The sequence below is a fragment of the Temnothorax americanus genome, unplaced genomic scaffold (assembly GCF_048541705.1).
Source record: "Temnothorax americanus isolate GAGA-0224 unplaced genomic scaffold, ASM4854170v1 Scaffold7, whole genome shotgun sequence".
NCBI lineage: Eukaryota > Metazoa > Arthropoda > Insecta > Hymenoptera > Formicidae > Temnothorax > Temnothorax americanus.
The window spans coordinates 6,732,196-6,749,125 of record NW_027509792.1 but is presented as its reverse complement, the minus strand read 5'-3'; the positions used below and the strand labels follow the sequence as shown (position 1 = coordinate 6,749,125).

The 16,930-nt window shown below is 36.8% G+C and overlaps 1 protein-coding gene across 1 annotated transcript; it reads left to right on the top strand.

Moving 5' to 3' along the window:
• The first annotated feature begins 15,313 nt into the window (after positions 1-15,313).
• On the top strand, positions 15,314-16,824 carry LOC143906075 (uncharacterized). The gene is made up of 2 exons (XM_077421864.1): positions 15,314-16,511; positions 16,593-16,824. The coding sequence occupies exon 1, from the start codon at positions 15,329-15,331 to the stop codon at positions 16,259-16,261; it is 933 nt and encodes a 310-aa protein (XP_077277990.1). The 5' UTR covers positions 15,314-15,328; the 3' UTR covers positions 16,262-16,511; positions 16,593-16,824.
• Positions 16,825-16,930: the final 106 nt, after the last annotated feature.

Sequence of the window (16,930 nt, the reverse complement as noted above, 5' to 3'; positions counted from 1 at the left end):
GTAATGCACCTTCGAGGATCTTGGGCCACTTCGTTACTGACAGGATCATTGTTGTTACGATTTCGCAATTCACCAAGTCGGACATTGACATATTTATCAACAATTTTCTTCGGGTAACAATTATTAATAAGGATCTTTTTTATTTCACTAATATTAGACTTGTGAAACCGCGCGTCGGACAAAAGAATCGCCCGATCAACCAAATTCCTTACGATGTTAATTTTATATTTCATAGTACATTCACTTTCTTCTACGTCGACCGCTCTCATTCATTTTTTTTTTATAACATACATGTAACAAACAGAGAACGTCACTTTCATTTTTTCGACACTGGCGGCGCAGGTATCGCCAGTTTCGATATCGCGCGCGTATTTCGAAATTAGGTCGATAGACTTATCGGTCAGGAAGAAGATTTCTATTTAGGTAAATTAGGTAATAATATATATTTTGAGTCAACGGAAAAGAAGGTTCTCTACGCTTGGCAGAAAGTGCCGCTAGGGAAATTTTAAGTCGATTCTTATGAATCAAGCTTGAATTCGATGTCTAGGTATCCCAGGTTGCCGATGACGAGGTCCAGATAATGCGCTTCATAGTTTTCGGTGTCCAGGTGTAATCGTACGTTGAATTCGATGTCTAGGTGTTCCAGGTTGCCGATGACGATGTCTTGTGAGTTTTGTAGTTTTCGGTGTTTACGTGTATTAATACCTTGAATTCAATGTTTAGGAATCCCAGGTTGCCGATGACGAGGTCCAGATAATGCGCTTCATAGTTTTCGGTGTCCAGGTGTAATCGTACGTTGAATTCGATGTCTAGGTGTCCCAGGTTGCCGATGATGAGGTCCACATAGTGCGCTTCATAGTTTTCGGTGTCCAGGTGTAATCGTACGTTGAATTCGATGTCTAGGTGTCCCAGGTTGCCGATGACGAGGTCCACATAGTGCGCTTCGTAGTTTTCGGTGTCCAGGTGTAATAATACGTTGAATGCGATGTCTAAGTGTTCCAGGTTGCCGATGACGATGTCTAGATAGTGAGCTCCGTAGTTTTCGGTGTCTACGTGTATTTATACCTTGAATTCGATGTTTAGGTGTCCCAGGTTGCCGATGACGAGGTTCACATAGTGCGCTCCGTAGTTTTCGGTGTCTACGTGTATTAATACCTTGAAATTTATGTCTAGGTGTCCCAGGTTGCTGATGACGAGGTCCAGATAGCGCGCTCCGTAGTTTTCGCTGTCTAGGTGTAATAATACCTCGAATTCGATGTCTACGTGTTCCAGGTTGCCGATGACGAGGTCCACATAGTGCGCTTCATAGTTTTTGGTGTCTGGGTGTATTAATAACTTTAAATCTGAATGGGTGCGTTCAGCCGATACTCCGCTAGCCAAGCAATCGTGAGCAGTCGCTCGTTTTCGCTCGTTTCCTCTCCTGTTAATTCATTAGGTCAAAAGAGAGGAAACGAGCAAAAACGAGCGACTGCTCACGATTGCTAGGCTAGCGGAGTATCGGCTGAACGCACCCAATGTAGGACACGTAGATATCGAATTCGAGGTATTAATACATGTAGACACCAAAAACTACGAAGCGCACTATGTGGACCTCGTCATCGGCAACTTGGAACACGTGGCCATCGAATTCAAGGTATTAATACACCTGGACACCGAAAACTATAAAGCGCACTATGTGGACCTCGTCATCGGCAACCTGGGACACCTAAACATTGAATTCAAGCTTGAGTCATAAGAATCGACTTAAAATTTCCCTAGCGGCAGAATTAGAATTATGTCATGACATAATAAAAATCGCTAAATTAAAATTATGTCTAGACATAATAAAAATTGGACGAAAATTATGTTTAGACATAATAAAATTTGGATGAATTAAAATTGTCTGACGTAAAAATAATTATCAAAAATATCAATACCTGAAGATATCGGTACATATACAGTTGCGAACAACATTCAGTAAGACACGTAAATAAAAATAAATAAAGAATTTTACAGTTAACGACTTATTAACATTAATCATGCTTTATTGCGATTATGTTTTATGTTGAAATTGAAAAATATATACAAGGTGTACAACTAAGAGGGTTACAGATTATTATTTTAAAAAAACTAAACAAAATATTAAATTGTTGTTTTCTTTAGAAATAATAGTCCGTAACACTTTTAGCTTCATACCTTGTATTATATACTGTTTATAAGATTATAAGATATATTGTTTTTAAGATTAAGATGCGTAACTCTACAAAAAGGCGTGATATCCGTACAAAATTACCTTTTTTAAAAAAAGGTAAAAAAGAGCGCCAAGTACACGCATAGTAGTGTATATGTATTATGTTGTTACCCTGTTATGTTGTTACCTCGAAAAAAACAAAGTGGTAGTATTATACCTCCAAATAGCTTTATCCTGTACATACTGTTTATAAAATGCGTAATATACTACAAAAAGGCGTGATATCCGCACAAAATTACCTTTTTTAAAAAAAGGTAAAAAAGGCGCCAAGTACACGTATAGTAGTGTATATGTTGTTACCTAAAAAAAAAAGAAAGTGGTAGTATTATACCTCGAAAAAACCTAAGTAACAAGTGGTAGATCTTTATATCTCAAAGAATCTCGAAAAAATCTAAGCAGTAGTATCTTTATTTCTGAAAATCTATAACCCAAGTGATACACGTCACAAAATTATGTTACCTTATCAAAAAGAAGAGTCGCGCTTCAAGTGATTTATTACAATTACAAAAAAGAAATGATATCTCTTTAAATTAGAGCGCCAATTACAGAGAGAACATGTATATTGCCTCAAAAAATAATTGTTGCACTACTTTGAAAAATCTTTACATTGTGTCAATTAGAAAAGAATGTATAATAACAATTTTATAAGATTAAAAAATTTTATTTAAATTTAACAAGGGAATACAAGATATTTAAATACAAAGTTTACATGTGTATTTTTTAATGGTCACAAAGAATTACAGAGGTAACAGTACAAAATACAAATATTTTATTAAAATATTTAATCCAACGAGGGAATACAATTTGTATTTAAATATAAAGTTTATATATGTATTTTTCAATAGAATAAAAGATTTAATCACAAAGAATTACAAAGGTAACAGTACAAAATAAAAATATTTTATTAAAATACATAAATTTTTTTTGTAAAAAAACTTGGCGCTGTTAGACCTCGAAATTTTAAATAAATAAGGACAACAATAAATAAAAATAATTCAGAGAAGAATGCGATGGGAGTAATATTAAATGATTATCAGCGTGGATGTGGGAGTGAATGATATGGGTGTGCGTGACGACGCGGACGGCGGATAATGCGGCTTATAATAAATTTATTTATTTATTTAAAATTTCGAGGTCTAACAGCGCCAAGTTTTTTTACAAGAAAAATTTATGTATTTTAATAAAATATTTTTATTTTGTACTCTTACTTTTGTAATTCTTTGTGATTAAATCTTTTATTCTATTGAAAAATACATATATAAACTTTATATTTAAATACAAATTGTATTCCCTCGTTGGATTAAATATTTTAATAAAATATTTGTATTTTGTACTGTTACCTCTGTAATTCTTTGTGACCATTAAAAAATACACATGTAAACTTTGTATTTAAATATCTTGTATTCCCTTGTTAAATTTAAATAAAATTTTTTAATCTTATAAAATTGTTATCATACATTCTTTTCTAATTGACACAATGTAAAGATTTTTCAAAGTAGTGCAACAATTATTTTTTGAGGCAATATACATGTTCTCTCTGTAATTGGCGCTCTAATTTAAAGAGATATCATTTTTTTTTTGTAATTGTAATAGATCACTTGAAGCGCGACTTTTCTTTTTGATAAGGTAATATAATTTTGTGACGTGTATCACTTGGGTTATAATTTTTCGGAAATATAGTCAAAACGCGGAAACGATATCGATTTTTGGCCTCTGGAGATCTCGTCGTCGCCTCTCTGGCTCGTCCCTGGGCGCAAATTTCCGCGCCTTGTGACGGCGGCGGGGCGCTGCCACGATGCGGCGGGCCGCAACGTCACAACTCATACCTTACCGGTCGCTCTCAGGCTGTCGCTAATGATGAGGGTAACCTTTCCTCCTGGCTTTTTACTCTGTGTGGTGTTCCGCAGGGCTCTGTTCTCGGTCCACGTACCTTTGTTCACTCTTTACATTAATGACATTGGTACGGTCTTGATATATTCTGACTACATGATATTTGCTGATGATGTTAAAATTTATCGTTTATGTGCTCCTTCCGATCTCCTCCACAACCTTAACTTAATCTCCAAAGATGCAAACGCTATTTTCGATTATGCAAATGTCAATGGTTTGAAACTGAACCCTGCAAAATCCAAAGTCATTATTTTTGGCAATGGAATAAATATCAACAATATTGATCTGAATGCATTACTACCTATTATTGTTAATCACACGCCTTTGCCATATGTAAATGAGGTGAGAAACTTTGGAGTCTGTTTCGAATCGAATCTCTCTTGGAATAAGCATGTCTCGCATGTCTCGCAGAAAGTTCATCATGCTTTGTATAAATTGAAATTCAGTAAGAATTCTCTTTCCACCGAACTTAGAATCAAGCTGGTAACATCTCTGGTACTACCCCACTTGGACTACTGCTGCCTTGTCTATCATGGCTTGAGCAAGTAATCTGAAGTTACAGAGACTTGTAAACTGCTGTATCAGATTTATCTTTGATTTGCGGAAAGACGAGCATATAACGCAATATCGACGACGCCTATAGGGTGGCTGTCCGTAAAAAATAGAAGATTGTATTTTCTTGGCTGTCAGACGTATCGTATCATCTACATGGGCTCGCCAGCATATCTGAGTGAACTTTTTATCCCACTTAGCCCATCGCTCAGAAAATCCACTCGAATTGCAAATTCTTCTTCGCAAACCTTCCATATCCCAGCTTTCCGAACGGAAATATATAGAAATTTTTTTCAAATATCAGCCATCTATTTTTGGCACTCTCTCCCGGACAATATTACATCAGCTACTACTATTGCAGCTTTTAAGAATCTCCTCCGATCTTACCTGCTGTCATCCAAATTCTCAGACTAAGTTTCTTAGATATTTTAGCGTGTAGTTGTGTATAAAGTACTCGTAGTATTCTCTTCGCCTAGTATTACCTGCGTTCGATTTAGTTGCATTGTGTTTCTTTAATTTTAGTTTGCTTGTAGATTATGTGCTTTTCTAGTATTAAGTTGCGTTTAAAGTTAAGTTGCGTGTCACTGTATCTTTATCTTGTACATTACTATATTTTGCTATCTTTGCCCTTTAGCTATGCTTGGGCATAAATATACTTATCAATCAATCAATCAATCAATCAATCAATCTCTCTCTCTCTCTCTCTCTCTCTCTCTCTCTCTCTCTGTGAGTATTACAGCGTGTTTATTCTCTTGCTTCTGCTTTAAGCTATCCTATTTTCTGCCGTAAGCCGCCTTCGGGCCGTTTTGTTGCAGGTTTTGGCACGTTTTTTGTTGCTTATCACGCACAATTGTTCTGGTTGCGTCTATTGTTAAAGGTTTCTCCATCTTGACGCTATCTCCTGAGCACGTGCTATCTGGGTGGGCTGGCTGCCATACGTGACGTGCTTGCGATCCGTGTGTAGCGACTTATCTACTGCTGCGAGTGCGCTTACCGTTACCGATTCTTTCTGTCTATGTGATTTCTTAGCGCGGGCTTTTTATTTGTATTGCTTTCCATTTGTATTGCTTGATTGATTAACAGTGATGCAACGTGTGTGCACTAAGTGCAAAAAGACAGTCGCAACTGCCTTGGTTGAATGTAAGTGCATGCGAGTGTTTCATCCGGGTTGCATTAAGCCATATTCTATTACTAAGTACGCTGAAGATTGCTGCAGATCGTTGTCTGCTTCTTCTGATTTACCACTTACACCTGAGGTGGATAATACCGTGCGATCACTTAATTTTGACATTATGACTACTCCTGCAAGCGCCGGTGCTCAGTCACAGTCTCAGTGTGACAATACTACAAATAGCCTTCTGCTTCGTTTAATTGAACAGCTGAGCGAGTCGAATGCAAAATTGACTGAGCAATTGATGGAGTCGAATGCGAGATTTTCTGCGTTTGTCGAGGAGCAGCGGCGTACGAATAACGAATTGAATGATAAACTTGATAAATTAAACTGTATTGCGGGCAGTGTCGAGCGGAACAGTCAGCGGATTGTTGAGTTAGAGCAGCGGTGTAATGCTCTCGCGGATGAGATTCGTGATATGAAGAGTGATCGTGCTGGTTCTCATTCTGATGTGTATGTTCAGAGTGCGAATGAGTTGATTGTATCGGGTGTGCCTGTCGCGATGTCTATCACCCCTTTGGAATGTGTTCGCAACGTGTTCGCGACATTGGAGATCCCTGAGTTGTCGTGCCACGTTCTTGATGTTAGGGCTGTCACTCGTAAGCCTTTGCCGGTGGCGGCTGGTGACCGACCTTTACCGATTTCTGCTACAAACTCTTACATCGTCACATTGGCTTCGGGTGCGGTTAGTGACCTTTGTAATGTCCAAAAAACGGGCTCGGCGTTGTACGCTCACGCAGAAGGATGTTTGTGGCAACGGCTCGGATCGGAATGTGCATGTTAACGATCGAGATGCTCCCTAAGGACGCTTACGAATTGTTGCAACGGACGAAGCGTGTCGCTAAAGACAAGTCCTATGCGTATGTCTGGGTGAGGAGGGGTCGTGTCCACGTCAGACGTTCTGATGGCATGCCGGTTATTCAGATTAACTCGATTGCTGATCTTGATAAGCTTGTTTGACATGCCCGTTCCGATCACTCTTCATTGTCCTCAGATGCGCATCGCGGCTCAGTTTCTGGGTCTACCAAGTTTCTTATCCGTATTGCTCAATTTAACGCTAATTCCTTTTGTGGACATATCGACTTGCTTGCACATGGAATTGGATAATATCAGTTTTTGGTATAGAGCTTCTAGCGCTTTCTTACCTTGTTATTAGTTTGTAGATTGTGATGCGCCTTAGTTCTTAGTTCCATATACACTGTTCAGTTCGCTTAGTATATTACTTGCTTCCTATCATATTCTATTTTTATTATACTTATTAAGTTGCGTTAGTTCTTAATTTTATAGTATATATTATTGAAATTGGTTATATTTCATTGCGTCATACTCAACATCCTATCAATTGTTTGTATACTGGATCATTGGTTGCTCGCTTTACGAGAGTGAGCATGCACATGCTTTGTAATTACAGTACTGTACTTCTATCAAACTCACATAAACTTCTGTCTTTAATATTTCGCTCTTATCTACATCATGTGTATCTTTGCATTATGCTTTGTAATTACAGTACTGTACTTCTATCTTGTAACATCTTGTACTGCTATATTGTGCTTGCCTTTATAATTATTGATTGTATTCTTATCTTTGCCCTTTAGCCATTGCTTGGGCATAATAAAATTATCTCTCTCTCTCTTTTTCTCCCTCTCTCCCTCTCCGTCTCCCTCTCAATCTCCCTCTCCCTCTTTCCCTCTCCCTCTCTCTCTCCCTCTCCCTCTCCCTTTCCCTCTCCCTCTCCGTCTCCGTCTCCCTCTCAATCTCCCTCTCCCTCTCTCTCTCCCTCTTTCTTTTCCTCTCTCCCTCTTCCTCTCCCTCTCATAAAAAATTGGATTATTTTATTTTACACACATATTTTAATAAAATTTTGGCATCATTCTTTTTTGTGTAAATTATTTCTTGGAAATTTTTCTTTTCATTTATCCAAATTTTTAATGATAATCTTATTTATATAAAAATCGAATAAGTTGTTTCTTTTGTTTTAACTGCAGATTATTGCAAGAAAACTCCAATAACTTTTCTATCACTCGCGACAGTCACGAAAGCTACGAATTAAAGTGATTGTTCACATATAATATGTGAAATAAAGAACTTATCCTACATAAAAAAATAAATTGTTATCAAAAAATAATACACATCGTGGCAATTAAACCCATCCTCGAAAAATTAACAAAATTTTTGAAAAATCGGTAACGAAAAACTAATACAGTTTATAACACTTCCCGAGAAATTCTACCTCTGTTTTATATACAATTCTTTAAGATTCGATCAATTTTTTCCCGAAAAATATTGAATAAATTACACAAATTTATTGGTATAATGAATATATTTGCGGAACGCAGATACAGGCGGCTTGCGTCGAGGCAAGGCGGAAACGAACTGAAGCTATATAAAAACTAAGATGTGTATCATCTAAAAAGAAACGTGCATAGAGGCCAGTATAGACTAGGGACATTATCTTACTAGTAGAAGCATTAACCAATCAGAGTGTTACAAAGAAATAGGCCAATTAAAATACTTCTAACACTCCCACTATTTTGATGCCTATTTAAAAAAATATCTACTAACTATCACATGAGATCTCTTAAAACTAATAGAGATTACATACTAAAACGTAAATCTTTTATGAACAAAAATATTAGACTTTAAATGACACACAAAAAAACTTATTGATACTAAGTTTATACACTTAATTGTTTCTTATGTTGAGAAGAGAGCGAATATTTTGAAAAGCAATTTTGGGCAAAGCCTTTGTAAATATGTCTGCTAATTGCTCTGTCGTTGGAATATATTTAACATCTATCACGTTACTCTCATACTTCTCTCTTATGAAGTGATAAGCGACGTCTATATGTTTAGATCGTTTATGAAAAACTGGATTCTGTATTAATTTAATAGTACTTTGATTGTCAATATGCAGTGTAGTCGCGTTGGTCTGTCCTTCACCAATCTCTAGTAGTAGTTGTTTTAACCACACTGCTTCTCTGGTGGCATTTGATGCTGCCACATACTCCGCCTCCGTTGTGGATAAGCATACGGACTTCTGTCGTTGACATGCCCAGGTGATTGGCCTTCCACACATTAAGAAAACATATCCTGTTGTTGAACGTCTGGTCTCTCGGTCGTTGGCATAATCGGCATCAGAATATCCGACTAGTTTTTCATTCTTATTATCCTTACTGTATAAGATCCCAAAATCACGTGTTTCTTTCAGATATCTTATAATACATTTTAAGGCTTTCCAGTGATTTTTATTGTAATTGGTTTGAAAACGACTAAGGAGATTCGTCGCAAACATGATATCCGGTCTTGTAGTTAAAACTGCGAACATAAGCGATCCAATCGCCTCTCTGTAGGGTAATTTCTCTTCCAGATCATCTTCTTCTGTTTCCGAATTACAAGTTAATATCGTGTGCGGATCAGCTGGCACACTTTTTGTTTTTGCGTCTTCCATGTTGAACTTCTTGATTAATCGATCAATGTATCCAGTTCCATGAAGAAATATCGACCCATTTTTCTTGTCTTGTTTTATCTCCATTCCAAGAAAATACTCTGGTTCGCCTACTGTAACTTGAAAAACTTGTTTTAATGCACCGATTATCTTCATTGCCGTTTCCTCATCCTCTGCAAGGACAATGCCATCATCCACATAGACACCGATCAATACTATGCGACCTTCGATTTTTCCAATATAGATGCATTTATCAGCCTGACATTGACGAAAACCATGATTCTCGAGAAATTCCTTAAGTTTTAGATACCAGCAACGAGATGCCTGCTTCAGCCCATATAAGGCTTTCTTCAATCTGCAAGCTAAATTCGTGGACTCCATCACTCCTTCAGGGACCTCCATATAAACTTCTTCATCCAGTTCACCATGAAGAAATGCAGTTTTAACATCAAACTGCAATATCTTGAGATTTTTAGACACAGATAAAGCAAGTAAGACTCGAATCGTATCATACCTTGTTGTTGGTGCGAAGGTTTCCATGTAATCAACTCCTTCAATTTGATCAAAACCTCTTGCCACGAGTCTTGCTTTGTAACGTTGAATTTGACCATTTGGATGCCTTTTTACTTTAAAAACCCATTTCGAAGTAATGCATCTTTTGTCAGGAGGTAAGGGAACTAGCTCCCACGTATCATTTTGTTTCAAGGCTTCTAGTTCTTCGGCAATTGCTGCCATCCATTTCTTCGAATCTGGACTACATACGGCTTCATGAAAAGTCATCGGTATATCAGCCTCTACAAGATTAACTTCATAGCGTTTTGGAGGATGTAAAGTTTCCCTAGGTCGTAATACTCGTTTTTTATCTTCCAGTTGCGCTTTATCTTGTGATTGTTCTGGTATTTCTACAGCTTGCTGCCTGTCTTCTACATCTTGACCATTTATGTCTTCATTTTCTTCTAGCGGTTGAATATTCTCTTCTCTGTAATCTTCTAAATGAACCAAAACTGTGTTTCTTCTCGGAAGTTTTACCTCAGTCGCCTCATTAAAAGTTACGTTTCTTGAAATCGTAATTTTCTTACTTATTGGATCGAATAATCTGTAATTTGTCGAATCTTTATCATATCCAACTAAAATCAGTTTTCTTCCTTTAGGTTCCAATTTCCTGCGACTTTGTTTTGGAACAAATACGTACGCTTCACTGCCGAACAGTCTGATATGATCTAATGATGGCTTCTTACCGTACCATGTCTCGAAGGGTGTTGAGTTGGGAGTCTGTGTCGTAGGAGTTCTGTTTAATACGTATACAGCAGTATTAACTGCTTCGGCCCATAAATTCTTTGGTAAGTCTTTCGTGTATAGCATGGACCGAGCACTTTCCACGACCGTTCTATTCTCCCGTTCCACTCTGGCGTTTTGCTCGGGAGTGTATGGCGCTGTCGTCTCATGCTGAATACCCTGTCTTGAAAGATAATCCTGAAACTCGAAATTACAGAATTCGGTACCATTGTCTGTATGAAAAACTTTTATTGCTCTACCGAATTTATTTTTAGACAAGTTGACGTATTTCTTAAAACATTCAAGACTGTCAGATTTATGTTTAATAAACATTACAGTACAAAAGCCTGAGGCATCATCTTTGAATAAAATGTAGTATTTTGCTCCACCAATAGATGCCGTTTCCATCGGACCACACAAGTCACAATATATACGTTCACCTGGTACAGTTTTCCTCTGTTTGCTTGAAGAAAAAGGCAATTTGTGTTGCTTCCCGTATTGACATCCTTCACAGAAAAAGTCTTTCATGTCCGTAATTTTTACACCTTTAATGAGATCCTTTTCGATCATCTCACGCAAATACTTCACGTTGACATGTCCAAGACGTTCATGCCATTGTCTTAAATCCCCGCGCGAAACTACATTTGCTTCTGGAACAAGTATTGTTCGAAACATCATTGTGTAGAGGTTATTCGATTCACGAACCGCACACGCGACAAGTCTTTCTTGATCGAACACTTTAGCTGAGTTCTCTTCTTTTAATATCTTCATGCCTTTCTCTTGGTTAGTACTCCTTCAGATAATAGATTTCTTCGTAATTCCGGAACGTACAAAACATTCGTTATAGTTGACTCGTACCATCTTCCATCGATGAGTTTCTCTATTTTAATAGTACCGATACCTTTTATTTCTAATTCTTGTTTATTAGGAAGTGCAACATTATTTTTGTTTATTTCTTCAAATTCTGAGAAGAATTCTCGTCGATAAGTCATGTGAGCTGAGGCTCCACTATCTATAATCCACTTGTTCTCTTCTGATTCAGATGTTCCGTATGAAACGTTTTGAAATTCGACATTGAATGCCGAATTATTCTCTTGCTTGGATTTTTGATCTTCAGTGGTGGTCTTCTTCGCGCTACGGCAATGTCGAGCAAAATGTCCCTTTTTACGACAATTATAACATATCACTTTACTCTTATCAAATTTCTTCTTATTCGATTTGTCCTCATTTTTATTTGTGGATTGAGAGGTCTTCTGTTTACTTGAAGAGACGAGAAACGCATTTTCTTGTTTTTCCGTAGAGGTTAGATTGGCTTCTTCATCTAGTAGTCTCGCCGTGAGATTTGGCAACGTCTGTCTTGCGTCGTCCATTGAAAGCCAAGCTTGACAAAAATTTCTATACTTCATGGGCAACGTACCAAGAATTTTTGTAATGATGGCTGCGTCACTTAGTCTCTCTCCTGTCTCTCTCACCTGACGACCCAAGTTTTCCACTCTTGCTACGTACTGCGCCACGGTTTCGTCTGAGTTCATCTTCACTTGATGAAAACGATCGAGAATGATCATTTTATTGAATTCCGATTTTTGTTGGTACACTGCGTCCAATTTATCAAGAATTTCCTTCGATGATGTACAGCTTTCGACTAGTGTAATCTGAGTTGTTTCCATTGCTGCCGTTAACGTGAACATTGCGATCGCGTCGCTTTTATACCATATCGCTTGAGCCGCTGCGTTTGCTGCATCTGGCAAGGTTTCCGTTCCTGATGTGATACCGTAGACACCTTTCGCCTTTAATGCACAGATCATTTGGAATCTCCACTGTTGATAATTCCTGCCATCGAATTTATTCATCGACGCCACGTCGATTCTGTCGGCCATTTTTCTGTCTGTCCGCGTTCCCGCGCTTCACGTCGTTTAGGTTGCGAAAACAGTCAAAGAAACTAATTCTTTACGCGAAGCACGACTTCAGAGCACTATTCCACGTACTACACGCAGTAGGGCAGGCTCTGGGCCCATAATCTATTGAATAAATTACACAAATTTATTGGTATAATGAATATATTTGCGGAACGCAGATACAGGCGGCTTGCGTCGAGGCAAGGCGGAAACGAACTGAAGCTATATAAAAACTAAGATGTGTATCATCTAAAAAGAAACGTGCATAGAGGCCAGTATAGACTAGGGACATTATCTTACTAGTAGAAGCATTAACCAATCAGAGTGTTACAAAGAAATAGGCCAATGAAAATACTTCTAACAAAAAATTCAAAAAATTTTTGATAACAATTTTCAAAAAGATCGGTAACGAAAAATTATACATTTTATATCACAAAATTCAATTCTTTGAAATTCGAGCAATTAATTCCCGAAAAATTGGAAAAATTTTGGTACCAGTTTCCAAAAAGATCGGAAACGAAAAATTATGCACTTTATATCACTCTCCGGAAAATTTTATCCCTGTTTCATATATAATTCTTTGAGATTCGGTCAATTATTTCGCGTAAGAATTAAAAAAATTAGAAAAACCGGTTTCCAGAAGATCGGTAACGAAAAACTATACACTCTATAGCACTCCCCGGAAAATTCTACTCCTATTTTATATGGTTCTAATACAAATTCGGTCCAATAGTGTTTAAGTTAAAAACGTTCAAACATACACCACTTGTAAGAATTAAATTATGGTATTAAAACCATATAAAATAGAGGTAGAATTTTCCGGGGGGTGCTATAAAGTGTATAGTTTTTCATTATTTATTTTCTGAAAACCGATTTTTTAAATTCTTTTACCCGTAAAAATTAGAAAAATTAAAAAAATCGGTTTCCAAAAAATCGGTAACGAAAAACTACACACTCTATAGCACTCCCCGGAAAATTCTAGCCCTATTTCATGTTGTTGTGGTAAAAATTCGGTCCAATAGTTTTCAAGTTATTAACGTTCAAACATACACCACCCGTAAGGATTTTATATAATAGTATAGATAGTATATATGCATACAGAAACCAACATGGCGCTGCCAAAAAGACCTAGGCTTGGATCGCATGGCTTTGTTACTAAATTGATTGTTTAGAATAAATGTTCGGGCTCTCACTCGCTATTGTAAAAAAGTGACCTACGAGCAACTACTAGATCCTGCGATTCAAGAATCGTCACCAAATTTTTATTTTAAAAATACACGTCAAGTTAAATATATGAATTTGTTTTAAATTATTAAGTATTTTCTATTTCAAACGCTGCCGAGGATAAGGTAAAGGCCCCAAATAAAAAGAAAGATTAAAGAATTGAGGGGATAAAAGAAACTCACATTGATTTTGCAACGGACTCAAAATCAGTTTGATGCTACCGTATATGAAGAAAAGTCAGTTCTACGCAGGAATCCTGTCAAAAAATCTACACAACGTGTGTGTGTGTGTGTGTGTGTGTGTGTGTGTGTGCTTACTACTTCTCTGTCTCCAACGACTAGGCAGTTTTTTCAATATATTATATATTAATATATAATAAATAAATATTTTAAATAAGTATAAAAATTAATATAAATAATGTGTTTTTTATTATGTGGACAGATAGCCCCGCATATGCGGGGCTATTTGTCTACGCTTGACTTGCCCACTTAAAAAATTCGCCTCTTTAAAATGTTAAAAGACCAACGATTGTAATGTTTTTTTTTTACGCACATGTAAATGACGGCTACAAATTAATTTCATTAGATATGTCGTTTCCTTGTTTACGAATGTTCCCTTTGAAAGGGTATTGGACAGCATAACAGTCAGATGGAATTTTATTTCCAAAAATTGCAAAATCCCTAAAGCGGAGTTTTTTTATTGCTGTCAGGCTAGTATTAAGGTATTCCTTTCACGGAGGAGCGTATTTTGTAGGCGCTTAAGCAGGGCCTCAGCAAACTCTTGTATATTGCATTAAACTTATATAAAATCAAGTTATAATTGATTATTATGTTTAATTAAAAGAAAAAAGTGAAAATATTATGTGTATTTAGAAATCTTTCATTTTTCGGTAAATTTTACTGTCAGAACAATATGGCAACGCTGCGCTTTTCAGGGCGCCGATTGTAAAATGTGATGTTGATAACAAAAGTGTCATTGTAAGTGTCAATTTCATCAATCAAAGAATATTGTGACATTTTCATTTTATCAAAGAGATATTTTATAATAATAATGTGTGATTAGAAACATAATAAGTTGGAGTAATGTGGGCAAAAATAAGGGACAATTTGTGAAAATAAAAGTTGATAATAAACCGTACATTATGAACTGAAGTGTGACATGAGCGCACAGCTTGCAGCGCCAGCGTTGCCAAATAATTCTTTGAAAGTCGCCATAAAAAATATTCATCTATAAACCACATTTCAAGTCAACTTTTAACATAAATATTTTGTTTAAATATTTGGTGACTCTGTATTTTTATCGGCACTATCAAAAGTATAGAGTTTAGCGAATATGTGTGTGTGTGTAGCGCAGTTAATATTTAATATCTTAAATCTTAAGATAAACAAATTATTACATTGAAATGTAGAAAATAGACTTTTTCGATAACGTCACATATAAAATATCAAATTTTCAAAGTCATAATTCTTCTTTATATGTTCGGTAATGTGGTTTAATTTTTTTCTGGCGTAAAGATTGCATTTTAACTTTCTCGTATCAAAAAATCAGTTAATTCTTAAGACTTTGGTGTCATGAAAGGAATACCTTAAAATCCACTTTTTTTTATATTTACTGGGAAAATCTATCGACAAACTTTCGGCGTCCTCATGGGTTCTCCTCTTTCCCCCATGGCGGCGGATATAGTGTTGCAAGACTTGGAGACTATAGCTCTCGCTACCTTGAAATATATCCCACCGTTTTATAAAAAGTACATTGACGACATAACACTTGCGGCACCGTCGGCTCTTTTACAGCATACCTTAGATGTTTTTAACTCTTTCCATCCTAGGCTGAAATTTACCATAGAAATCGGTGAAGACGACACGTTGAATTTTTTGGAGATCACAATGATATTGAACAACAATAGGCTAACTTTTGATTGGTTCCATAAACCGACATTTTCTGTCAGGTATTTATTTTTGTCTCAGCATCCTGCATACAAAAAAAGAGGTACGGCCATAGGCCTAATAGATAGGGCATTTTTGTTGTCACATCCGTCCTTGCATGCTAAAAATCTCAGACTGGTCATTGAAATCTTACTCAATAATTGTTACCCATTGGAATTAATCTTTAGAATTTTGGGCGAACGTCTTAAGTTTCTGTTTAACAGAGACTCGAATACGAATGTGAGACAGAATGAAGAGGAGGTTACTCCTTTTTTCACGTTACCGTACGTCCCGACGATTACTGAAAAGCTTAGGAACGCCACAAGGGATTTGAATGTGAGACTGTTTTATAACAGCTTAAATAAGATGCGTATATTCATCAAGGCGCACAAGGATAGTCTCCCACGGTCGAATAAATGTAACGTGGTTTATAAGGTGAATTGTAATGATTGCGACGCTTCTTATGTGGGCCAAACGAGTAGGCAATTGCAAACAAGAATCAAGAAGCATCGTAATCATATTAATTGGAGTACTCCGAATCATCCTGTCATAACTGCACACAGATTAGAATGGAATCATGATTTCAATTGGAATAATGTTGAAATCTTAGATAATAAATCCTATTGTTATAAACGTTTGATTTCGGAGATATGATATGCATAAAAAAGCAGGCGAATGGTTTGAATTTACAGACTGATGCGGAGGGTTTACCGGACGCGTATTTAAATGTGATCGAGAGACTGTCTAAAATTTAGAACAACTTTATGCGAGAGTTTATCCCCTCCTCTGGTTTATACACCAGTCTCTATTATGTTAACCTTCCCACCTATGCCTCACTCATTCGCGACGTTTCGAACCGTGAAGTTTGTTGTTACAATGCGATATTCCGGTCTGCAATTGCTCTGTAAGTAAATCCATTAGTCATCTGATTTTAACATAGATTATTTACGCCTTTATCACATTGCGACTCCGTTTGATGGTACAGGTAGGGCTTTCGAATCTTTCTTACCCACCTGGTCTTTCAACCTGGCGAGAGTATTTCTAAGATGCGAGGGATGTGGAGCGAGTGCTTACCGGCCACGGTCTTACATACAGGTCTCTCAACTCGATAGAATTTCAGTGGTGGGGGTGACTCCAATATCGAAGTCATTTCTTGTGGAGTCGCTGCTATCGAGGGATGTCGATTTGACACGCGATTTGAAATACATAACCTGTGTTGTCATTACCAACGTATATTTAGCAAATAAATTAAAAATTATTGAAAATTAACTAACCCAATCGTTTGGAAATTATTTGGAGATATTTGGAAAAAACTTTTCAGAG